The 27,837-nt window shown below is 28.9% G+C and overlaps 1 protein-coding gene across 2 annotated transcripts in view; it reads right to left on the bottom strand.

Moving 5' to 3' along the window:
* sick (sickie) overlaps positions 1-27,837 on the bottom strand; it is a 944,125-nt gene that overhangs the window by 186,108 nt on the left and 730,180 nt on the right. For both annotated transcript variants that reach the window (XM_075371421.1, XM_075371422.1), the window contains 4 exons: positions 13,876-13,938; positions 7,035-7,110; positions 2,490-2,650; positions 302-453 (listed from right to left, as the gene is read on the bottom strand). In XM_075371421.1, the coding sequence (XP_075227536.1) occupies positions 302-453; positions 2,490-2,650; positions 7,035-7,110; positions 13,876-13,938 (452 nt within the window). The remainder of the gene's footprint in view (positions 1-301; positions 454-2,489; positions 2,651-7,034; positions 7,111-13,875; positions 13,939-27,837) is intronic.

Below are 27,837 nucleotides of genomic sequence, written 5' to 3'. Positions count from 1 at the left end.
ATATCATGAATAATAATTAGTTGATGTAATACTTTTGAAATTAAAGCTTTAAAAACAGTTTTTTTCCTGATTTTCCTAAAAATATCTCAAATAAAGCACCTTAAATTTTTTAAAGGCTATGAATAAATGTAAAATTGAACAGTCTAAATTTTTATAAACTCTTTATAGAAAGCTGACTGTCTATTTTCTAGGAATTATCTGTAGAAGTTTGACAACTTTGACCACATAATAATTAATCAGATTATATATACAATATTAAAATTCAAAATAAATCTTTTCATTGGATATCTAGTTAATCTACCTGAACGCTTTTTTTCTGGTTTGCGAGGAAGTCCATTGCTAGTAGATGGTGTCCTTTTATCCCTTGATCGTACAACTTCCAGTTCAGTACGACCTCGCTGTAAACATCCTCCACCTTCTACATACTTTTTCCATTGACTATTTGATACTTGTCTATATAGAAAAAAACATTCATTATAATTACTATTATAAATTAAGATTATATTTTATCATGTGCTTTTTTTTATATCTAATTTTCATCTACAATATTATAATATCAATGTCTACAAATAAATTATATCATTATAATGTGATTTTACATTTACAATAATAAAACATGCCATTACTCCAATGTAGGTGAGTATATACATATGGCAGAAAATTTGAAATTTATATTAAATATATAATATATATGATTTATTCCTTCATTAATAAAATAAATGCAAAGAAAATGCAAAAATAAAGTTGGAATTAAAAAAAACCATCAAATCTAGCCATGAATGTTTGAAGGTTAGTTGCCACCTTTTTATAAAAAAAAAAAAAACAACCTGGTTTGATAATTTGTTTATAATGGTAGGTTGGGTTGTGGCATGTATATTGCTATAGATAATGATACCAATCAAATTTAATAACAAATGTAATTAAGTAGGCTGAATAGTAAGATTATTTACAGAAACTTCCTTAATCTGAACATAGAAAAATATTTTTTTGAAAAATTTTGTAGCAAAGAAGTTTTAACTATAAGTACAGACTTAAATAATTTTTTTAATAAAATCTTTAACTCTCAACAGGCCTTTGTTTTTTGTTGAATGTTATTCAAAATCTGTTTAAATATATCTTTTAATGTCCAATAGTCTGGCCTTTTTAGTACTGTGGCACTTCAGCAGTACTGTATAGACTAGCTACTGAGATAACATTATATAAAAAATTATGCATTAGTAAAATATATATACCTTGGATAATCCAAACCAATTATATACTTAATTTTCAAGATAATACTTTCACTAAACTGAATATTTAATTTATTCTGTTATCTAGTGTACAAAATGTATAATTCAGGATGATTGTAACTTTGGAAGTATAAAAAATTTACTTGATCATGCACTGATAATTTATAAAAAAATATAATTAAAAATATTACTTTAAAAGTGCTGAAATATTTTCATTCTACTATACAAATGTTTTTGGGAAGTAGTTTGATTTTCAGCAATAAATCTTTTACAAAGAAATATATTTAAATTTAAAAAATACTGGTTTGTCATTCATAGTCAAAATTAATAATAAACAAACTGATTAAACTTTACTTTGTATATTTTATATAGGTGGCAGCAAACTGTCTTCAATAGTTTATTCCCTTAAAATGTACTTGTTCAATCCATACATGTTTGTAATGTTAGAAACAGCTAATTATAAAAATTAATTTTAAGTTTATTTATTATCTTTGGTAACTGTAGAATAGCCTGAAGCCCAATTACAGCTACCACCCTCCACTTTTTTTCATCGTAATAAGAAATTAATTTTTTAATGAGTGAAAAATGTCACGCCTGAATGCAATTTGTATCCACAATATTTTTGGTTGAAAAATAAAGATGTTTTCACGCTGTTTATATTAGTGAAGTTTTTTTTATATTAATACTTAAAGACAATTAACATCAAAGATCAAAAATATAATAATAATACGCAACAACACTGAATGTACACATTTTGAAGCAATGAATTATTAAAAAATGCAGCTAACACCAAAACAAAATATTTAGAAGTATAAGTAAAACAAATTAATTCATTTGTAGAAGTTGATAACGACTAATCATCCTCGTTATTTAAAAATATTTTAGTATTTTAAATGTGTTTGTTTCCAAGTGAATTTGCTTCTAAAGAAAGAGGTTCATGAAAATGTTTGTGTGAAGGAATGGCAACTAACAACTCCATTTGTAGTAATAAATCAGTAATTAATATAATATTCTTAATATTGCATTAAACAATTCTTAGAATGCAATTAAACAATTTCTTTAATCAAATTGCTTCATAAAAACATACAACCAATAAACCATGCGCTCATACCTTGCAGTGCATCTTATATTATGTAAAATTGGCAATCTACTACTGTTAAGAATCCTACACATAAAATTACGACTAAGCCAGTCACTTATCCATTATGGACTGGAAATATGATTGAATACAATTACTAACAATAAATTAAATTTGCTTACCTGAAGGCACTGTTTTCTGTTTGCTGACTACTATCAGCCTTCTTTATATGGGAACGAGATCCTACAACTCTATATACAACTGGTTGGGGTTCGGGGGGGCTACCTGGGCCCTCAAAGGACCCGCCCCGGCCACTCCCCCCAGGGCCTGGGGCAACTGCTCGCTGAAAATTAAAAAAAGTTTTATTATTGTACGTACATACACTATTTATATGCATTTTTACAAAAAAAAAAAATATATATATACAAACCACGCAAAAAGGATAAAGATCATAAATAATAGATCTTATAAAGATTCCAATTAACAATCAAAGCCAAATAGTAGATTTCAAATAATGTAAAATATATTTACCATCACCAAAAATGACTTAAATGTTAATAGCAACAAGAAAATTAGACGCTTCTGGAACAGAAATGGGCCATCAATAATGTTCAATTTTCTGCTAAGGGAAAACATCAGAAATCCTGATGCTTAATATGAGATTCAGCTAAGCAATACAAAATGCATGGTAAAACAATTGGTTTTCCTACTGCATAGTAATACCTTTCTGTACATTTTCTTCACAACATATAAGGGTTACAGATCTTAAATTAAAAGGTTTTGGTCAATTTATTGCACAGTGCATATAATAAAACAAGCAACTATCATTTGTTTACAAAGATTAAAGAACATCAACCGATTTCAGATAATGAAGCAACAACGTTTTTGACATTTTATATCTTTACTACCTAAATAACTTTTACAATTAGGAAATTAAAAAGTTGGCATAAACTAATATTCTTTTATCAAAGAATATTATCATTATTTCTTCTACTGACAATTAAATTGCCTGAAACAAAATGACAACATTACAGTAATTAATTTTTAGATTTTCTTCTGAGAAAATCTCCTAAGAAAAAAAGAATTTTCTGTATGATGAAGCTGAAAATAATCCAGAGACATGGAAATTACAGATATTGGTGAAGAAAATGGAATGCTAACAATGAGAAAGCTATGATGGGTGAAAAGAATGGCAAAGAAGGACAAGATACAAATTAAAACATTAGAGGAAAGGGTCAAAAGGGTCCTGTGGACAGATAGCTGAAGGAATAAAGACTGAGACGCTTTGGATTGAAGGTGTGAAGAATATGTTGAAAGAAGTTTCAGGAGATGGAAGTGGGCAGATAAAAAATGGAGCAGGACTCAAATCCTCTTTAGATAAGAACAGAACCTGAAAGAGCTGAAAAGTGATATAGAGGAATTAAAGATTGAAGCGCTGACCTTATATAGCATGGGATAGGCAAAGATGAAGAAGAAGAGGTGAAATGGAGTCAGTCATCTACTTTTTAACTCTACACTAATGAACCTTAACAGAACTATATAAACTTCATACAAAAGCTAATTACAGTAGTGATACACATGTACTTTTTTGTAGAACAATATTATATGGAAAAAATCATTTATGGTGGTTACACATAAACATGCTTGAAGGGTTGGTTGTTCATTGTATCAAATTATATAGACAGAGTTCAAAAGCTTAGTTAGACTAATTATTTAAATAGACTTCTTTTTTATTTAATATTTTTTATTTTTGACACTATGAGAAGATACTGATGGAAAACTGAAAGCTTCTCAGTTTAATAATTATGACAAAAAAATTCAAAACCAGATAGTGTTATTTATTTTATTTCATGTTATATTTGGCTTAATTTATAACTCATCCATCACTTGTTTCTGAAAATTGGGTCATAGCTCATCCATCATTTAACTCAGTTATCATTATGTGCAATGCAAATGAAATCAAAATCTCATATTCTGTTTAGTATTAAACAAACATTTTATGTAATTTATTGTAAAATTTAAACAAACTAAAAATAACAAGTCAGTTACGCATAATATTAAAATAATTGAAATTAAGCATAAGACAACAAATAATAAAGGTATTTAACCTCTACAAAATTTATAAATAAATAAATGTATTATATGCTTTAAAATAATATACTTTTGGAAACAAACACTTCTATTTTAATTTAGAATGTGAATAAGTGTATATAATAATAAGTAGATTAATGAACCACTTGATAGATATCTGGTACAATAGGGAAAGGTTGATGTTAGTATTATTTGCTCAAAATAAAAAATTTTTAAATATGTGATGCAATATAATCTGCCCTTCTAGTAATCAAATATACTTAAAAATATGAAACTAACAAGAAAAAAAATAGAAACTGAAATCCATCAGCAACTTTAAGAAATTTAAGAAGGAAATGGCATAAATGAAAGTGTGCTCAGCAGGAGTATTGTGTATTTAAAAATGGAGAAAAAATGTTTATCAAACATGCCAATTCCAATGTACATAAAACAACTCAACCAATCTCATACAAAAAAAATCAGATGCGGACACCACATAACTTCCTTGTACGCCTATTAAATTACATAAACACTTCTTTTTTTTAAATGAAAAGTACATAAAATTTTATTTTATTAAAACTATTGATATTTTTTCATTTATTTTTATTATTGAATTATTATTTATCGTAATTTTTTTTTCATAATCAGATGTTAATAATTATTAATAAATTAATATATTTAAATTAAAAAAAAACTTAAAAAAAGAAAAGGAGTTGAAGTCGGATTTGAACCGATGTGCCTTCTTGTAAGATTCAAATATTTCATTAATTAAAATTTTCTTTGGATATATTTCTGGAACAAATGAAAATTAGTACCACTTATGATACATCGTTGAAAAGCTCTCAATGAGGGCATATTACTACATTTAAAAAAAGTCAAAATTCAAATTTTTTTTGGATTTTGGGCTTTTTTTGACACTTTTGGTTCAGTCGATTGCAATCAAAAAGGGAAGTGCACAACTAGATGTTGCCGCAGTCCTAAATCCAAAATTTCAACATCCTATGGCAAATCGAGTTATGCTAGATACATACAAATGTATGTAGACGTCATGCCAAAACTAGTCACAACTCATGACCATATCTGCTTCCATTTTTTAGCTAAATCTTTTACTTTTTTGATAGGTCCCATTTCCTTTTACTGTCAATCATTTCTGTTCTTTTCTGTCTCCTTACTCTTTGTTCCTCTACAGATTCTGCTAGTTATATTTTAATCAACCCGTCTTCACTAATGATATGTCCCTCAATTAGTGTGCTTTCCAATTCTGGATTATTCTTATTAAGACTCTATTATCACTCACTCCTTTCATTATTTATTTATTTATCATATGGCACATGCACATGATTTCACAATGTATATTAGGATTAGATGTAGAAAAACCTTGGCAGCCAGACAACCTTTTGATCTCCTGGTTGAAGCACATGATCTTAGCATGACAATTAATTCAAATAGTCTTTCTCAGGTCCTATTGACAAGGAATCTTGGAACATGCTTAAAGATCTGCCACCTTAATATAGAATTCTCTTCATTACTTCTTCAGTTAAAAAAAGGCCTTCTCAGCCTTTCTTAAATCTTTTCCTTAGTAATAATATTTCACATCCATGCCAATCACTCAAACATAACACTTTACAAAATGCTTCAAGTTTAACTCCATTTTACTGCATAACTGTTTTTTTTCTGGTGAATTCTTCCTTACTCATTGTTCTGATTTTACCTTTTCACTTTTGAACTCTTTAACATGCTTTAATATATCTGTACTGTTATACATTAGTTCATAGGATGAACATCTTATATTCGCATTACTTTTATGGTTTTATACTTATCTTTATACTGTACTCTTTCATAACATATTCTAATTTTTAAATAATCTGTTAAATATATTCTAAAAACTCTTATTTATTAAATAAGAGTTATTTCCTAAAATCTCTTTCCTCCAATCTTTTTTGGAATATTTTTGATCACACCTTCTCCATTAAACATTATTACTATTATCATTATTATTATTATTTAATGATAAAATAATTAATGGATCAACTATTTCTTTATAATTAAATTTAACACAAACAATCTTACAGAAAATGATCAAAATTTAAGTCACAAACTTATTCTATTTTCTCATTTAATAGTGGCACTTTGAACACAAAACTCTGAAGCAAGAGGTTTTTTATATACTCTAATAAATAATTTAAACAATGTAAATGTATAGTACTTCTTGCGAATTTAATGAGTTAGATAAAAACTCGAACAATCTTTACTTCCATATCCTCTTATACTCTCCATCTACCATTTTTTCTAAAACACTTTCACTCCATCAATCAATCACTTCCTGGATTTACCTCATGGCCTTTTCCTTTCCACTCAAAATTATTCTTCCTGTACTTATTTCACTTGTTTTTAACCTATTCAAATCAGTATTATCTGTTCTTTTCTATCACCCTGCCATGTTGTATTATACAGTTTGATATAATCTTACTTGTTCTAACTAATATACAAATAATCCAGTTATCATCTTTCTCTAGTATGTAGAAAACAAGCTTCAACACATTCTTAATATTCATATGAATAATATCATGCAGAGTCCAAAAAAATTACAGCAATTTAAATTTATGCTTTTTAATTCATAAAATTACATTTGTCTATAAAAGGACAGTAGTTTTTACCTTCTCAGCGTGTCGCTCGTCTCGTGACAGCTCACTTAGTGCATCAGTCACCTTAATTCCACTACTCCTCTCCTGTCTGTAAAAATAAAAAATAAATTAAAATATTTAAAATTATTATTTTAATTCAGCAAATATACAATAACCTGAGTAAATAAACATTCTGTTTGTAGTACAATAGTACGTTGTTATTTTTTTGTATAATTCTAAAATGTGAGTTTTTTATATCTAAAAGAATAAACTTTTGTAAAAACAAACTTAATTAAATTTTATAACAAAACAAGATGATACAAATATAACTGAAAACATTTTGAAGTAAGCTATTAACATTTTATCATTAAATTTGGCTCAGTTTATTGTTATAAAAGTTTATATTTTTAAATAATTCTCACTGAAATAACCCCTACACAAAAAATATAAACAATTGATTTCTGTCATTATTCATTATAATTATAAATGTGAATTGGTAAATTGGAAAATATGAATCTTTTCTAGCAGAATTCTATAAAAAGAAGGCTGTATACTAAGACTTCTAGGGTTAGTTTGATTGTTGAAGGTAGTTTAGAGATTAAAAAACTATAAAAAAAAAGATAGGAAAAATAATACTCAGGAATCATTTACAATACCAAATGTTATAAATATAAAAAAATATGTAAAAGATGTAGCCAGAAAAAGAACATTTTTGAAGGAATAGAAAAAAAAATACCTGTATCTATAAAAAAACTGAAAATTAAAAAAAATTATAAAATTGCAATCGACAGTCCGAGTTGGAAGGTAAGCTTACAGTACATTAAGTTCTACCTAAATTTTCCATTTGTTTAATTCTCTTTATAAAATTAAAAGAAAGTTTTTTTTTAAAGATAAACCTTTATCTTATACTTTATTTAAAGGAAAGGAGAAAGTGGATATTATGATGGCCAGTACCAGCACAGTAGAGATTTAGGTGAATGGACTGAACAATAACCTAAATTACTCCTTTCAACTTGAAATTTTATATATATAATTGAAATTAACATTGAAATTTTATATATATAATTTGAGTTTTTGTTTTATCTTAAAAAATATAATTCATTCTTATTTTCCTGGCCATAGTTTATATTATAATACATATACAATATACATATATACATATATACAATACAATATAAGGAACAATGTGGTAATTGGGTCAAATTTTTCATTTTGGGGTTTTTGCAGATCTTAACGTTTCATGACTTCCTCTAACCTAACATTTTCAGTATTGAAAAATTCATGTCAGAAGGGTATAATTTGGCCTGTTTTTTGTTTGTATACCTCCAAACTGAATGGACCGATTTGGATGAAATTTGACGTAATGATGTTATGGTGCTTTGATGCCATTTTGGTCTTTAGGTAGCTGTGATAGTTTTTGGTGGTATTTGGTTTTATTTAAGTGGGGTCAAAAAAACATTTTTTTCTTGAATCAAAAGTCACATTCTTGTACTAATTAGATGATTCCATTGTAATAGTAAGTCACCATTTTGGTTACTATAACCAAATGTTATAACAGAAGGTTCTATAACCTTCTGTTACAGAACTAAAACTTGTGAAACAAAAACTGCTGTTAATACATCATTGAAAAAAAATATTAGCAACTGAAAACATCTTCAAAAACTTGTAAATGTATACACAGACAAATGAAAAAAACACTTCTTATTATTATTATTTTTTCTTCTATTTTTCTTCTTCTTATTCTTTTTTTAAGGAAACTAAAACCGAATATTTGAAGTGAATAAGTCAGATATATAACATCACATAATGTTGATCAACAGACAAAACCTATGGTGACATAAATAAATAAAAAATCAGTGATGGTTGTGATAAAGTTTGTAATCAAAATAGAATTATAAAATCACAAAATAAGCATAAGAATGAATTGAATAAAATCAATCATAGTTTAAAAAAAAACATGAAAATTATATAGGAGAATGACCAACAACTTTACACTATCCAGAAACGAGCTTGTACGATCAAGTGATGAGATAATGGTGTTTTACTCATTTCAGTAAATAACTGGAATCAATACTTTCCAAAGTAGCAAAGATAACTTGATCAAATTAGCATGATAGTGTCACTGACAAAATCAACAGACAAGAACTCTCTGTATTCGCAACTGCATAATCTGATTAAAATTAATCTAGTTCACTTTTATCAAATTTGACAAAGTTGGAAACCTGAAATGAAGTAAAGGAGTAAGTATATAAAGATAATTAAAGGAAAATCAGCATAGTACCATCCTCATGACAGTATATACAATTATATTTTGTTATCAATTATGTAATCATAATTGTTACATAAGTAAGAAAAGGGCATCATCTGTGTAATAAACTAACACCTTTAACACAGATTTAAAGTAATTTTTATCATAAAACTGAAAAATAAAACATAATTAAAAAGCAGAGTAAAGAGCAAACAATAACACTTTTTCAAAATTTTTTTTTTTTTTATTCTGACTAGAAATTCAGTCCAAAACAACACCATTAATCTGATGCTGACTTTAAAAAAGTCAATGTTATTAGAACTACAAAAACATTATTATTTAATTTTACTATATCTAAATTTTTTATAAGGGGAAGGAGAATAGGAGCTCAACTTTATGCAACAAGCATTAAAGCCATTAGGCTAATAATGTAGTCACTGAACAGAAAAAGGAGCTCCTGAATCAGTCTATAGTTAGCCCCCCTACCAAATGATATTAAGGACAAGCTGGATCTTTAGGTCCTTGTATCCTGAGTAAAGAGAAGCTAATAGGGTCAGATCTATACCTAGAGAACCAGTAACACGGAAAAATTTAAAGGATATAGAAAAGCAATAGATTGTAGGGAAAGACAAGTTATCCCTCTGAGTAGATCAAGGTCATTACCATCTTGTCCAGGAACCACATTTGCAGTTGGTTTTATTTTTTAAACTTAAAATATAAATTTGCTTACAAAAAAGTGCTGTGTAGAAAAGAAAAAAACAATTCACATGAAATGGAAAAACCAGTAAAAGAAAATATGTGTTAAGAAATGATAAAAAATAGTTCTGAAGGATGGATTAACGCTTCTCTCTAAGAACTACATTTAACATTACGATTTGTTTATAAACAATTTTGTTAAAGTCTGAAGTGAAAATTTTTTTAAATATCATAACGACAGATCAGGAATATTTATTATTACTGTAACAATACAACAGGAAGCAAAGATAAGGTCACAGATAGTATTCTAATAATCTTTATGATAGTATAATTCATTTAATAAATCACTGTCTACGTATGTAAGTTATCTGTAAGAAACTTACTGGAACCACAAAAGGAAATCCCCCCCCCAAAAAAAAAACCAAACAAAATTAGAGCCGTTTAGACACTAAATTTATATTTTTTAAACATAAAAATAAAATACATATTGGTTGAACTGAGAAACTCCCTTTCTTAAAGACTGTCAAAAATTAAATGTTGGTTCCGAGAAACATAGTCTTCATATTATATGACAAGGGCTTGACATAATTTAAAAAAATGTTTAACATTCATTTTCCCAGATTTTTTTCAGGTGCAGATCAGAGGGATGTTAAAGTACTTTTACAGCAGTTCCATGTCTTTTTTCATTAAAAAATATTATTTGATGACAATATTTGTTAATGGTTACCAATCTGTTATATCTTAGTAATATCTTATTAATAAAACCAATGAGAAATAATTTCACGTAGTAAACTTTTTTCCTTTATCAACAATTAATTAAAACTGTTCATTAACCTAATAACAAAAAAAACCTGTCAAAAGTTAACAAGCATAAATCTAAAAGAAACCTTTTTGAATTATAAAATAATTTTATAATAACTGAAATTATTAAGCAGCCCTAAAAGAGTTTATTTTATTTGTAATAAATAATAAACCGCACTGAACGTTATAAATAACACATAATTTGTTTTATACTTTTTTTATAAAATTAAATCTAATGACATACAAACCTTCAAATTTTTATTTTTTTTAATTGCTACAATACAAAAAAGAGATTATTTAAAATAAATCACAGTAACCACAGAAACAACTGAATAAATCTGATGAATGTTTGTCAAGTTTTTAAAAACAAAAAGAACAAATATATATACAAAAATTTCACATCACACACATATTTTTACACTATAAACATTTACGGGAAGTAAGATAATAGATTTTTTATTTCTAATTACTTATTTACAACACACATTTATTTTTATTATTTTTTAGCAAACATTAAATCAAATAACAGTTTTTAATTCATAGAAAATGTACAGAAATATTGACATATTATTGAAAATATTAATAGTAATAAGTATTTTGAATGATTACTTTTTTATTAAAGCTGAATATATTTTCTTACCGATGCCGATTTCGAATATGTTACAAATAACAATTACAGGAGCAAAAACTACAATAAGATTTATATTAAATTTTGTTTATTATATGAGTGTATATATTATACTTAGTTACCTAATACTATCTGTTATGGTATTAATTACTAAGATTATTATGTATATTTTTCATGTAATATATCAACAACAAACTGGTATTGTATTATAAACAAATAAGTATGGATTAAAAACAATTACATTCATTTAAATTAGTATCAACTGCTACAACCATTAATTAGAAATAAATGAATTTTAACAGCAAGTACTGAAACTACATACACTGGATTTAATTTTGGTAATCTACTGGGGCCATTTTATTAAACATGTCTTGGGTGTTGGCATTTTAACTTGCTTCACATCTTTCAGTTTAATCCCCAAGATGTTCCATGTGTTGCAAAATATTAGAGTCCAATTTACTTTTTTTATGAATATTACTGAGAATTTAGGATTTAATACAAAGCAATAACGCCAAATAAAAAAAAGAATAACCATTTATCAAATAAATTAACATGTAATTTTATATTTAAAAATCTTTCAACTCAAGTTATAATTGAAAACCTCCATGTTTTTTGAAAAATCAGTTTAAATAATTAATATAGTTTGTCTAATTTAAGATACACTGAGCATGATAATGCTCGTATAATGGTAAGCCATAATTAAAGACTATACACAGGGTTCAGAAGTTTTAGAAAATTTAGTTGTAAACTCAATATTCACAGTTCTGCCAATCATGGATTTAATTTTACACGACAGCAAATTAAAATAAATTTTTTGATAATAAAATATAAAGTTTTGATAATAATATAAAGTATTAATAAAAAATTAATACTTCACCAACCAGTATATATTAAATTGGTTTTTTTTGTTTTTTCTGGGCAAAAAACATATTTGTTGTAATAAACAAACATCACATTTTATGTCCCAATTAGAATACTAAAATTTCAAACTGCTATACGGCAACTGGCACAAACAGCTGATACAAACTACAGTAATTTAAATTATTGAGTATAAATGGATGGCCCTAAGAAACCATAAAACATAAGTTAAAAACATTATATCCTAGAATAGTTGGAATTTTAGCCCCCAGTTTAAACTTGTGATGGCATGTCAGATAACAGATACAATCCACAAGGATGTGGTGCACTATCAGTCAATAGTCACAACGAATACAAACTGGTGTATCTGTTTGAGTCATCAAATATCCAAGAGTGAGCCTAGTGTACCCTATCGCAACCCACCGGGTTGGTCTAGTGGATAACGCGTCTTCCCAAATCAGCTGATTTGGAAGTCGAGAGTTACAGCGTTCAAGTCCTAGTAAAGCCAGTTATTTTTACACGGATTTGAATACTAGATCGTGGATGCCGGTGTTCTTTGGTGGTTGGGTTTCAATTAACCACACATCTCAGGAATTGTCGAACTGAGAATGTACAAGACTACACTTCATTTACGCTCATACATATCATCCTCATTCATCCTCTGAAGAATTATCTAAACGGTAGTTACCGGAGGCTAAACAGGAAAAAGAAAGAAAGAAGAAAAGAAAGTGTACCCTATCGCAAATGGCAGATAACCTCCTCTCAATGGTTATTTCTGCATGTAGAACTCCACAGTGAAACAGTGTTCTTAATTGGGTGAAGTTTATTTTGTTCATGGTAGCATTCCAACCAGTTTGTCACTCATCATGAACCACCCTCTTCAGGAAACAGACAAGATCGTTAGAAGCGATATGATTGATGAAAGGAGGCTGAAAACAAGGCTTCTTTGCTGTACTATCTGTCCGCCCATTGCCTGAAATTCCTATATGGCTGGGGATCCAGCAAAAGCTCACTGTTGTATTACTTCTAGTCATTTGCGAAATGACACAATCAATCTCACAGATAACAGGGTGTCTAGAGTAAACTTCATTAATCGCCTGTAGGGCACTCATGGAATCTGAATAAATAAGAACAAGTTGATATTTTGGGCTAATTATATGTAAGGCCTTACTAATGGCATACAGTTCAAAAATACTAGTGATACTGGGAAGGCCATACATGTATGTTCTGTTGCCAACAACGAAGCCACAACCAACAGAATTAACATTTCTAAAGCGATCTGTATAAACTGTAACATCAGGATTCATGCTAATAATAATAATATTATACCATTCGTTTTGTAAGATAACCAGATTTGTGTTTTTTTTATTATGCTGACAAAGATCAAAGCAGTAATTAATGAGAGAAGTCTGCCAAGAGGGGTAATAACATGCAGCAACAGTAAGGACTGGAGGCAATTGTATATTTACAGCTGAGAAAAGGTGTTGAGCTCTGATGCCTAGCAAAGCAGTAGAGCTCGACTGTTCCTGGTATTGATTAACATGCTGGTTTGAGAATACCACATCAAAGGTTGATTGACTATTGTAATACTATATTTAAAATGAAAACTAACAATTGCGCTGCATTATGAAATTATTACTTACTGTGAGATTTGCTTTGGTCTAACAATTGAACGTAAATGCTCTAATTTGGACCCAGATATAGCCCTGAAACATAAATAAGACATTTTTTTTTAGTTCAATATATAATTACATTAACTGAAATAAAATAAAAGATCTCATTAAAAAAAATAAGCAAAGTCTATATTAGGTAAAAGTAAGTTTATTTATATGATTTATTACTACAGAAAAAAGAAGAAAGTAAACATTTTTTTTTTAATAATTAGGAAGTAAAAATATAACGAAACACATTCATGTTTTATCAGCAAGGTAATTTGTTTTTTCAACTTTAGCAACTTAACATATTTTATCATAATAACTCCCAATACTTTATCATGTCACCGTTATTTCAAGTTTGATACTGGATAAAATACTTGACAGTTGTTAAGTTTTGATTTGTTAGAACAAAAAAAAAAAAACAACTAACTACTATCACAACCACCAATAATATTCAGGTATAAATGAATGTTTCTGTTAATTCATCTAATGTATCAATGTTAGAAATTGACTTATAAAACAATTGGAATTTATTGTAAATAATTTATATAAAAAATTATTTTATTCAGAAGATATGATCACTTGATGTTAATTTTTTAAAATTATTTTAGATTCTAGCAACTATATGTAAAAATGGAAACGATTACAAGTAACTGGTGTAAACAGAATACACAAATTCTATTTGTAAAATAGACTTTTCATAAAATTTGTTGTTATTTACAGTTAACAAAAGAATATAAGTATACTGAAAAATCTTTCTGTGAACAAAGATGTATTGACTATTGTAATATCTAATGTTCCCTCTGAATTTCAGATGTAGTGGGCAATGAATATTTATGTTATGCTATCTCTACCCTTCCACTGCTTGTTAGTTTCACTGGCCCCTTGGGAGAAACTTATGAAATTCTAACTACAGAAAATGTAATTGAAATTAAAAAAAATAATAATCAGTTAATGCTTATCATTAAATAATATATAAACCAATTTCTGAGGATATAAAACTAGTTATTGTACAAAGAAATAAATTATAATGAATGCAGTAAGTACATAAGAATAAATGACACCAAAATAAGAAGATGTAATTAAAATATACCGACATTCATGTATAAGGAACAAGATCTATCTATTAATTGTTTTCATTTTTTATTATGACCTTGCACAAGCACTTATGATACATTAAGGAAAATAAAGTAGATGAAAAAACTGCCTGACCCTTGCCAGAAATCAAACCTGAGACCCAACAGATCTATAAGTCAGCAGCAAGCTAACCCCATCACACTACATAAACTGACCAGATACTTATGAGTAACTCAAGCTGAATATTTAAAAAAAAAATTTTATTGATAAATGAGGTTTTTAAACTTTATATATACATATACATGTCTCTATACTGTAGTATATATGGCTATACTGAAGTTGTGTGTGTGTATATATATTGTTACCACATATATGCCTCATTTAACATCGGCGGCCGAACACGGTATAGCAATGCTATACCGTGTCAGACTTCATTCCCTTTTTTTTTAACGTTTTTTTTTTAATTTAAATGTATTGATTTATTAATAATTATTAACCTCTGATTGTAAAAAAAAATTACGTAAATAATAATTCATAATAAAAAAAAATAAATATGAAAAAATATCAGAAGTTATTAATGAAATAAAATTTTATGTACTCCAATTTAAAAAAAAAAGTGTGTATAAATTTAACAGGCGTACAAGGAAGTCATGTGATGCCCACATCAGATTTTTTAATGAAACAAAACAGACGAAAAATGGACAGAAAATCGTACTATTCTTCTGTCCTAATAACATTATTCTTAATATAGCAAAACAAAAAAATAAAATACAGGAAATGATAAATGATAACATAAGAAACCCCAATTATAGTAATTGTTCGAAAACCCCTCCTTCACAATGTACACAGCACTCTGTCCAACGTAAAATATTTCCGGTGGCTTTCCGTATCATTAGGCATAAATTCAATCGCATTTCGTATTTTAATGAGTAAATCTTGCTTAGTATTAACTTTTTGTCGGTATACTATCGTTTTCATATGGCCCCAAATGAAGTAATCTAGTGGTGTTCAAGTTAAGTGATCGTGGTGGTCAATCGATTGGTCCACCGTGTCCAATCCAGTATAACAAATTAACATTCAAGTGATTTTCGGATAATAAAGAAAAATGTGGCGTTGTACTATCGAGCTGGAAAATCATTTGCAATCTAGCTTGTAAAGATACATCCTCCAAAAAAGCCGGAAAATTATTTTTCAAGAAATGAACGTATGCGGATCTCGTGGAAGGTTTTCATTCAAAACAAACGGTCCCAGAATTTTGTCATAAATAATGCCACACCTAACAATGTGAAATTTATATTGGAAACTAGTCTTCACAGTATCATGTGGATTGTCTTTGCTCTGTAAATGACTATTTTTAGAATTGAAGACTCCGTTTTTCGTAAAAGTCATCAGTAAATAAAACTGAATTTACCTTATCGTGTTCTCTAGAAGCCAATGACAGAAATTTAATCTCTGGCAGTAATCTCTTGGCAGCAAATTTTAAATCTTCCACAGGCGGATAGGATAATGATTTTCTTTCCATAGGATGCGCCACACTGTTTTTTTTTTGACAAACACGTGCGATATGAAATTCGCCTTGTAATGGTGCCTGGGCTATGCTGAATATGCTGAACCACACGATGTTCATCATTAACACGAATGATTTACTTGATTCAACAGAAAATGAGCACTTAAAATAATCCTTTCGTTCGTAAATGCTGTTACACCGAAGAAAACGTTTTCGTACTTGGAATCCGCCTTCCAGGAAATCTCTGATATTCACGTCGAGCAGCTTCAGAATTTCCGTTACAAAATCCATTAATAAAAATTATATCGGTATATTTCTCGTAAGAGAATTGAAACGGCATTTTTCCCTACGATACGATAACAGTACACTTTCGTTATCTATATGATAATTTATGACAACAGATTCAAACAAACTACACAATTTTCATTGATGACCAGCTGTTAGTATTGCCAACCTGCAGAATGAATTAAAAAGTCCACAGCTGACAACTACAGTTTGTACAGTTTATGGCAAAAGAAAGAAAAAATTATCAAGTTTTTTTAAACTGGTTTGTTGCAGGTAGAGGACACTGTGATCAATTTTTTCATAAAATGGCGTCAATCGTGGATCAAAAAGCGCAATGTGTGTTGTGGTATCATTGGCGAAATCGCCAATTACTGCGTAGTGAACGTTTAGAAGGGTATACGGACGACCAGCACCTGATAGCAAGAGTATCGTTGTGTAATATGCAAAGTTTAAGGATAGTGTAGTTGATCATCCACGAACAAGGAGGCCATTCGTTAATGAAGAGAAGGCTGACGTTGTGCAACAAGCATTTCTGCATAGCCATTCCAAATCTACCCGTCGTGCATCTCGTAAACTAGGGATATCCCGGTTAACAGTCCACAAAATTTTACACGAGAAACTAATGTTGGACGCGTATAAAGATCAGATATTGCAACATAAACAGCCAGATGACGACCTTTGTCGTGCTGCCTTTGCGACCGAGATACCGTATAAATGTATTTATAATGTATACCTTTTACAAGGGATTGATAATGACAATGAGTACCTGCAGTTTGTGTGTTTTTTCAGACGAGGATACTTTCCACACTTCAGGGAAGGTAAACAGGCATAATGTGTGAATATGGGGCTCAGAAAACCCTTATTATGCCGGGGATAAATTAGAGATTCCCCTAAAGTGAATGTGTGGTGCGGTTTGATGCACAACAGAATCATTGGTCCCTTCTTTTTCATTGAGCGATCAATAACAATTAACATTTATCTGGATATGCTGCAACACTTTGCTATATCTCAACTAAATGACTTATAACCTAGGGTGGTTTTCCAGCAGGTTGGCGTACCACCACATTGGGGATAACTAGTTCGAGAGTTTTTGAATGAATCATTTCATGGCAGATGGATTGGGCGCGACGGTTCCACTCCCTGGCCACCATGATCACCAGACATAAATCCCTTAGCCTTTTTCCTCAGGGGGTTACGTTAAGGACAGAGTCTATGCAACACCCGTACCTGATCAGGACTCATTGAGACGGAGAATAACTGAAGCTGTTGCTAGTATTACCGAAGAAATGACTAAGAAATGTTGATCCGTTATTCAACGGATAATCAGTTCCACATGGCGTGAAATTGATTACCCGTTGGATATTCTACGAGCGATAAAAGGAGCACATGTTGAAGTTTACTGACAAAGTAAAAAAAAACTTGAAAATTTTTTTCTTTCTTTTGCCACAAACCACATAGGTGTAACTAATAGATTTTTGTAATCATGGAAAGACTTTATGGACACCCTGTACAATAATAGTACAGTTAAAACGATATCTATTTACTTTTTAACAGTGGTTGATCGTGAATAAAATCTTATCTTATTAAAAAACTGTTTACGATCATCAAAAATATTTGAATTTTTCACAAAATGAAATTAAATTTTATAAAAGTTTACTAAATGTATATCTAAGGAATAACAAAAATAAAACTACGGAAACAAAAATATTATAGTGAAATAAACAGACCATTAAAATAGACGTATCTCCAGATGTTCAAACACAATAACGAGTTGACCGCTACGTTAACATGAGACATTACTACGTTGTTTATACAACCTATGCGAACAGTTGGGGACTACTTACTGCCCGGCCGACCAAACAACCGGTGCGATAAAAGTCATCCAAAACATAAAAAATATACTACATTAAAGTAATTGCTTTAATACTCACGGAAAAAAGTTTACTTTTTTAACACGGCAAATTTAATGATTATAAATGGGCTTTTACAACGATCACACTTAAACCGGAAACATTGTTAGTTAATATATTGTTATGTTATATCCCGTATAAATTTTCACAGGAGCCATATTGTTCAATCTTTAAGTAATAACGGCCGACAAAAAAAAAAGCTGCGCATACAATATATAAGGAGGAATTAATAAAAACGGGTTGAGAAAAAAGATTTCTATTTTGGGTCTTACTTTTTAAACGGCCAAATTCCTTAATTTTCATTCTCTGAATTATTATTAACGTTATGTAAATTCTTTATAATATACAATATTAAACTGCTAATGGTTATAATATTAACTGCAACGACATTTTATATGTCATTGTACAATTATATTTCAAGCTTCTTATCTTATACAGAGTGTTCTACGAGGAAACCGACATACTTCACAGGTGTATTCTTCTCATCCAAAATAATCAAAAAAGGTTCATATAAATTGGTATAGGAAAAGCTTCGTTAGCGAGTTACGGCTAGCGAAAGATTTCGCCCGGAATTCAGTTCTCCGGTGAAATAAGCAATTTCAAACTTCTAAGTCATTTCATTTATTTTTTGTTCTGTTTCTTCGTCAATAAAATTTGATTTTTTAAAACGTTTATTTGATTTTTATTGGACTTATTTACATCACCATTTTTAAAATTAAATTCTCTACAATTTTTTTTAAACATTTTACGCATCTATTACGTGATTTAACGAAGTTATTTTATTGCAAACCTAAAAAAACGTAACGTTTACGAGGAAACTATTAAAAATATCGATTTTTTTGCGATTTTCAAAAGTCTTTTTGGGTTTATTTAAAGTTCTAAAATACTAAAAAGTTCTAAAGTACTATTAAAAGTACTAAAATAAACTTTTAATAATAAAATGTTTAGACTGAAAACGTTTTTAGATATAAATAAAAATATTACATTGTAAAATTTTATTTGGTTTGTCGTTGCAAAATTTTATACGTTTTAATTACATATATATATTAAAACGATAAATAAAATATATCTATATATACGAAAGAGAACATAGGGGGAGAAAAAATAATCTTATTTTTTTAATAAGAGAACTTTGAGGAAAATATTTCAAATCTTAAAACAGAAACTAACAGTTCTAAAAGCTTCTTTTTTTATTTTCTTTTTTATACAAGTTACCACACAAAAAGAAAATAAACAAATAAGAAGTAAAGTTATAATCCTAGATATGATTAGAAAGGTAAAAGAAAAGATAAACCCGGTGGATAAAATATGAATGAATAATGATCGTAAAATATGAAAGCTTTTAAAGTAATTACGAAAAGATTTACATTTTACAGAAGATAAAAAAAGTCGCAAAATTGAAAAAACATCAGAGTAAAATAAAAAACATAGCTAAATAATTAATTATACATTATTTTAGATCACGTCTGGGTTGGATATAAATGAGATACACGGATGAAAAATTAATTAACTGTCCCAGCATTTGCCAAAACGGATTACGGAAAACCGTGATAAAACCTTGATCAGGGTAGTGTGTCTTAGAATTAAGATTAATTATACAGAAAAAAAATGATTAAGTTCTTAATAACTTATAAAAATAATAAACACATAAAATAATTATAAAGCAAACAAGTTAAGATAAATACATTTGGTACAAAAAATAATCTGGAATTGATATAAGTATATAAATATATATAAGTAAGTATTAGATGAATAAGTAAGTAAATGATACGAGTACATAAATCTATCTATATATATATATATATATATGTCGGAGAGGCGAAGAGATCTGTCAGGGATTCAACGTTTTGTGCTTCACTCATTCCCACCATTACAAGTGGAGAATATATAAGATTACAATAAAGTTCAATTAATAAAAATGAGTAGATAACTCGTACAATGAAATAATTACAAATGATAATTATCACTTATCAATAACTCAGTAGCACACGAATTACAATATAAGATTAATTCAATTTAGAATTCAAATAATATTAAAACAACTTGCGATAGACCGAGGCTCAGGGAAATAACGAATTCGCGACCACCAGAACGTCTGTTCGATCTGGGTTCCAAAGCAAGACTACCCTTTCACCATATTCTCAAATAATATACCTACTGCATATTTCCTTTTCCTTATTAATTTTATGATACCCCTATCGTCCTGGGATCCCGACTACGTTGACAACCATGTGCCTACCTAGGCCTAAGCCTACCGCAATAAAACAATTTAAACCTTATTTTACAAAATATTACAAGTAATAGTACATTTCTTAAAACTACTAAAAATACCGATATTCTAAAGAATATTCTCATCGTTTTGTCGGAAGATACTCCACTGTACTTTATTCTCCGACACGGCCATTCTGACAATCACACGCCCTCGGGTGTATCTAAAACATTGAGTTACAGTGGTATTTTAATTTTTGTTTTCAACTGACCTCGGTCATTATAAAGCATTTTACAATAGTTAAAGTACAAAAGATAGATTCAGAAGTCCTCTCGAGTAACAGAAATCCATTAATTATGCATTATCCTAAATAGTCATCGTACAGTACTCAAGAGATCGAAAAGCCATCAATCATTATTTCTTATCATTTAACTGTCAAATAAGATTTAATTTCCTCCACCAATAGACCTCTGCACTATCTCTAGGCTACCCTGTATGCCACATACAGTATCATACATATTCTGTAGTTGCCACAACTACCTGCCCGACACATCATCAGGTGCCCATCGCGCCCTGATCAAACTAACATTAGCCACTAACCTTATTTTACAAAATATTACAAGTAATAGTACATTTCTTAAAACTACTAAAAATACCGATATTCTAAAGAATATTCTCATCGTTTTGTCGGAAGATACTCCACTGTACTTTATTCTCCGACATATATATAAAAATGTTAAGTTCGTTTGTGTACGCTTCAAAAACTCAAAATATTCTGCACCGATTGAGTTCAAATTTTAGCACGATATATAACCCGCATCAAAGATTGTTTTCATCTATTTTTAATATATCTATCTATCTATTTTTAATTTGTACAGTTTTTTAATAAATAAGAGGCTAATAAATAAGATGGAAATGTAAACAAAGGAAAACCAATCAGATCAATGCAAGATGGCCGCTGTCAAACACAACGACCAATCACAAAGAGCCCGTATGGCCGTTGCCAATGTAAACAAAATCACAACTGATTAAGTAACAAATTTCTTTGAATTATATTTAACAGCTAAAACATCTGTATTTTATTAAAAAAAAAAAAACACCAAAACAAAAGGAACATAAACATTAAAAACAAAAAGAAAAGCCACCAAGAAGGATGACTTACAGTAAATAAATTAAAACACCCAACTTTCTTACAGCCCAGATAGACTTAAGACTATGCAAACAAAAAAAGTCGAAATAACCAAATACACAGAAAATAATATCCCTACATAATGACCAAAGAATCCTTTGTTAGGTTAAATATTCATTTTTGTCTGAATTTACAGAAGGCATTTACAACGAAGCATTGATAAATATTGAAGACAAGTGCTTAGCTATTGCAAATAAAGTTCTTAATCAATTGGGAATGCCAGCACCCACCCGAGCTGCGATTGCTTCATTTGATGTGGATTTACGCCGTGAACAGAGTTACAACATTGGTGATCTTCAGTCATATGTCCAATCAAACATTCCCAAATTAACGTGTAAACAGAAAGGCATTTATGATCGCATAATGCAAATGATAAATGACGGTGTTGGGGACCTTCTTCTTGGATGCGCCAGGAGGAACTGGGAAAACATTCCTCGTTAGATTTATTCTAGCAACGGTTCGATAAAAAAATGACATAGCCTTAGCTCTTGCTTCGTCTGGAATAGCTGCGACATTGTTACCAGGTGGAAGGATTGCGCATTCAGCTCTGAAGTTGCCATTAAACATGCAAATCATCGAGACTCCCACGTACAATATTTCCAAAGCATTCTTTGCTTTTTATAGGAAAAGTATTAAAAAAATGTAAACTCATTTTTTGGGATGAAGCACGATGGCACATAAAAAATCGCTTAAAGCTCTTGATAGATCGTTACGAGATTTTCCTGGAAACGTTCAACCATTCGGGAATCCTTTGATATTGCTCGCAGGAGATTTTAAGCAAACATTGCCTGTCATTTCTCGATCGACACCAGCAGACGAAATAAATGCTTGCCTGAAATATTCAACACTGTGGCGACACGTACGTACATTGCAATTGACTACGAATATGCGTGTCCAGTTAATTATCCAACGGAATTTTTAAACTCACTTGATCTGCCAGGGATGCTACCACACATATTAAAATTGAAAATAGGTGTGCCAATTATCCTGTTGCGGAATATTAATCAGCCAAAACTCTGCAACGGCACGCGACTTGCAGTTAAGAAATTGATGAAAACGTAGGGGAAGCAACGATTTTAACTGGGCCTTTCACAGGTGAAGATGTCCTCATTCCTCAAATACCCATGATCCCGACCGATACATCATTTCAATTTAAAAGATTGCAATTCCCAATTCGATTGGCATTTGCAACCACAATCAATAAAGCTCAAGGTCAGTCTTTAGAATTGTGTGGTTTAGATTTAGATGCGGATTGCTTCTCACATGGACAACTGTATGTTGCGTGTCCCCGAGTCGGCAAACCAGATAGCCTTTATATCTACGCAGACAGTGGAAAAACAAAAAAGTATTGTATATCCACAAGTATTACAAAATTAAACGTCTAACGTATGTTTTGTTTTGTTTCTCATTTCTCATCCATGCAACCACAATGTGCCACAGCGAAGCGTGACAGGGTACATGCTAGTTATTTTTATAAAACGAAACAAATCTTATTTTTACTTTGTGGCATCATAACCTAGAGCTATGCTGCAAGAATGAAAGCGCGGTAATAATCAGCCAAAAATGGGAAATAGATTTTTTGCATTTCTCAACGTTTCACTACCCAGGAACTTCAAAAAAACAAAAAATGGGAAATAATGTTCGTATGTAAGCATGTAAATGTGTTGGCGTGTATGAAGCTTAATAACTTTTGAAATGGACAAACCGATTTGATGAAATGTTGTACAGTGATTCGTACATATGCGGCAATTTGTTGATAAAACTTTGGAGCCAATATCTTCAGAAAGTGGGTAAAATTTTGGGGATCAATTTAACCAAAATTTTCCAAACATAACATCACTTTATATTAAGTTCAGTAACGTGCATGCTTATCTTAACATTTTTTTTTAATTTGTCCCAAAATTCCCCCTTCCCCAAAAAATCGAAAAGCTATCTTTTTTATTGAATATTTTTTAATGTCTTCCAAGGATAGCATCAGTGCAAGCGATCCAAAAAAATATTTCAGGAGCAATATTGGGAGTGGGAGGGCCGATCAAAAATTAAAAATATCAATTTTTTGCATTTCTCCAAACCTTTTTTTTTTGAGTTTATTTAAATTTTTAGTACTATTAAAAGTTCTAAAGTACTATTAAAAGGACTAAAGTAAACTTTTATTAATAATATTACAATAAAATTTTATTATAATTCATCCCCACCCCCAAAAAATAAATCTTAGGGAAATTTTTATTGGTTGTACATTTTTTTTTGTGAAATTTTGTTTTAGTTTCTTTTATTTAACACAGTAAACGTAGAAAAATCAAAAATCATCTTGAAGGTAATTTTGGATGTGGGGAGGCAGAAAAAATAAAGAAATAGAGATTTTGAATTTTTTAGACATTTTTTTGGTTTACTTAAACAAAAAATAAAAATTTTATAATAGACTCCATCATAAATTATCCCCACCCAAGAAAATAAATCTTACGAAACATTTGCATATATCATTATTTTCCCACTATCTAAGATTAAATAACCAATGCCAGGACACTATTATAACTTTTCTGTCAAACCTTTTTTGAGTGTACTATTTAAAAACTCAACAGAATATTATTGGTAGAAAAATCGTTTATAAAGCTATTCACTAAAAATGATTAACAAGATTATAAATTAAGGTACTTCATTATAGGTTGAAATATTGTGATTTCTTATGTGTTAATAGTTTAATTTAAAAAAAAATCTAATAAAATTGTAACACTTTCCTGGCTTTGGGATTTATTCTAAAGTGGAAAATAAAATTTTTCATTTTCCACTATAAATATAATATTCATGAAGAAAATTACATAAATTTATTTTTTTGGCGGGCGTAATTTATAATAAAATTTTATTGAAAAATTATCATTTTTTGTTTTAATAAACCAAACATGTTTTTAAAAAACAAGAAAAAAAAACGGTATTTTGTTATTTTTTCTGCTCCTTCCCACCAAAATCACCCACCAAGAATTTTTTTTTTAATTTTCTACGTTTACTATGTTAAATTGGAAGAAACTAAACAAATTCCACTAAAAAACGTAAACAAGAAAAAAAAATTACCTAATTTTTATTTTTTGATGATGGGGGGGGGTTGAATTATGATGAAATTTTTTGTAATATTATAATTACTAAAAGCTTATTATTTAAACTTTTAATATTATTAAAAGTTTAAATAAACCCAACAATGTTCCGAAAAATTAAAAAAAAAAAAAAAAAAATCGATTTTTTTTAAAACTTTGATCGGCTCCCCCTAACATTGCTCCCAAAGTATCTTTTTGGGTTGCTTGTACTGCTGCTATGTCTAGAAAGATATTAGAAAGAAATCAGTTAAAAATATACAATTAATAAAAAGATAACTTTTTTCGACTTTTTGGGCAAATTAAAAAAGAAATTGTAAGATAAGCAAGCATGCATGTATTGACCTTAATGCAGTATGTTTAACGAAGAAACTGAAAACTTTCAGAACTTGTTCTAACCTCAAAATTTTATCAACAAACTGTCCCATATACACGAGTCTCTGTATAAAATTTCATAAAAATCGGTTTATCTAATCAAAAGTTATTACGCTTTAAACATGTCAACACACGTAACACGTATATTACCCCCACCTTTTTCGGTTTTTTGGGATCCCAGGGTCATGAAACGTACAGAAATAAAAAACAAAACTATACCCCATTTTTCGACTGATACAATAATTTCTTTCTTCCAGCGTAGCTCTAGAAATAAGATGCCAGGAAAGTAAAACAACAAAGAGAGAAATAAATCTTATTTTCTTTAACAAGATTTTTTTTGCTGAAAAAAAAAATACAATATGTAAATTCAGTATATAAGTGTTTTTTTTTTCTAAAGGAGGAAAAGTTCTCTCTTAAACTTCATTTGGTTTATTACGAAATTCATTAATGAAGTCCAAACCCTTTCAAAAAAAGTTTTAATTAAAAGTTTTTTGTGGCAACTAAAACAAAAACCTTTTGCATTAGTTAAAAAAAAAAAAATTCGTTGTAAAAATGAAATGAAACTTATTTTATCAATGAATTTTCGTAAAAAGTATTTGAATGGACCTGTACTTGGAGCTAAGGAAAAAATCATCGTACATAAACTGAAATACTAAAAAGTATTAAGAATATCTACATAATTAAATGCGTATCTTTCAACCAGTTACTATGTTAATCATTTTATTATAAACAAAACTGAACTTGAATGACTTTTAATAAATATTTAAAGAGTAAATTTCCCCATACGTTACATACAAAATATATTTACCATATAACATATGATGTTCGGTTGAAGAAAAAAAAACTCAGCAAACGCAATTTAATTTTGCCCTTCTCTCATTGTTGTAATCACGTGTTTTAAAATATATTTTTTAGAAGATTCAAAAGGATAAAAATTCTTATGAAATTTAAGAATAAATAACAGCATAGTACATTTTTATAAATATTTATTTTAAAATGGCTAAATATTGTTTAAACTATTTCAAAACTCAACATATTTTTTATATACAAATTTATACGTCTAAACAAAGGAAGAGAAGTACAAAAGAAAACAATTTTTTACACTTGTTTAAAATGAAAAGTAAATATTTACAAAAAAGGAAAAAAATAAGAAATATTCTAATTCGATAATGAAATGATACTAAATGTATTTTAATTATAGTAAATGGCACACGTACACCCACGCGCAAGCGCAAACGTATGCACACAAACCTTTCTAAGATAAAAACAATACGTAAAAATAGGTTTTACCAATTAAAAATTCAAAAATTAAGCAATGAGTAAGAACAGGTTTATCCTTCAAAAACTTCATTTCATTTATCTAATAATAAACTTATAATTATATATAGTGAAATAAGTAATAATAAAAAGGACTATAATCTAATAATAAACTTAGCACAACAGCTACATGTTTTTAGATGCTGGTAAGAATTTTAGTTACGTTGAAATTCCTAACGCTTTTTAACAAGATCTCTAAGAAAAAAGTGAGGAATTAAGTAGTTTCCAGTTGTCTACTTCATTAAGCTAAATGTGCTGTAAGGTTATCGTGGACATACGCCAATAGCAAAGCCCATAATACAAAGCCGATAATAAAACTCAAGTGACTATCAGTTACTACAACCAAATTATAACTTTTAACTTCACTTTTTTCATCCCAGAGATTGATTACATACAATATGTACAACATTACTTTCAGAGAAATGAGATCACATTAATAATATTACTTATAGTCTTACATATTTTATAAGAATCACAAATATATTACTGACACAGACAATTACAAATAAATATCTCTGTAATAACAGTAATACATCAGTTTCCGTTTCAAGAAAAAAAAATCTGATTTAAATTTGTATAATCACATTTTTAAAAAATGAGTACTGCCAAGAGGTTAATCCTCACTGATAATAATCAGTAATTTATCCTTACTGATAATCTACTTTCATGAATTATTAATAAATAAAAATGAATTGCTTAATAAATAAATTATATTTATATATAATTATAAATTCTCGTGGAAAAGCGTAGCAGTATTAATAATTTTTCTGTAATTTCTATAAAAATAAAAAAATGCTATAAAGAAAATTTTTATTCTCAACCTAAGAATCAAAATTTTATTCTCCTTTGCTTTAGTTTTGTACGTTTTTCTTCTACTTTATCTTAAAATAACACAATAAACAATTTTTAAATAGACTTAGATTTACAGTACCTATGTCACTGACACTAATGTTTTTATTTTAACTGTTGTAGACAGACTGTTTATCTTTTGTAACAAA

Source organism: Lycorma delicatula, chromosome 7 (assembly GCF_047948215.1).
Source record: "Lycorma delicatula isolate Av1 chromosome 7, ASM4794821v1, whole genome shotgun sequence".
NCBI classification, from domain to species: Eukaryota; Metazoa; Arthropoda; class Insecta; order Hemiptera; family Fulgoridae; genus Lycorma; species Lycorma delicatula.
Note: the sequence above shows the minus strand (reverse complement) of the source record. Positions and strands in the feature narration are given on the sequence as shown.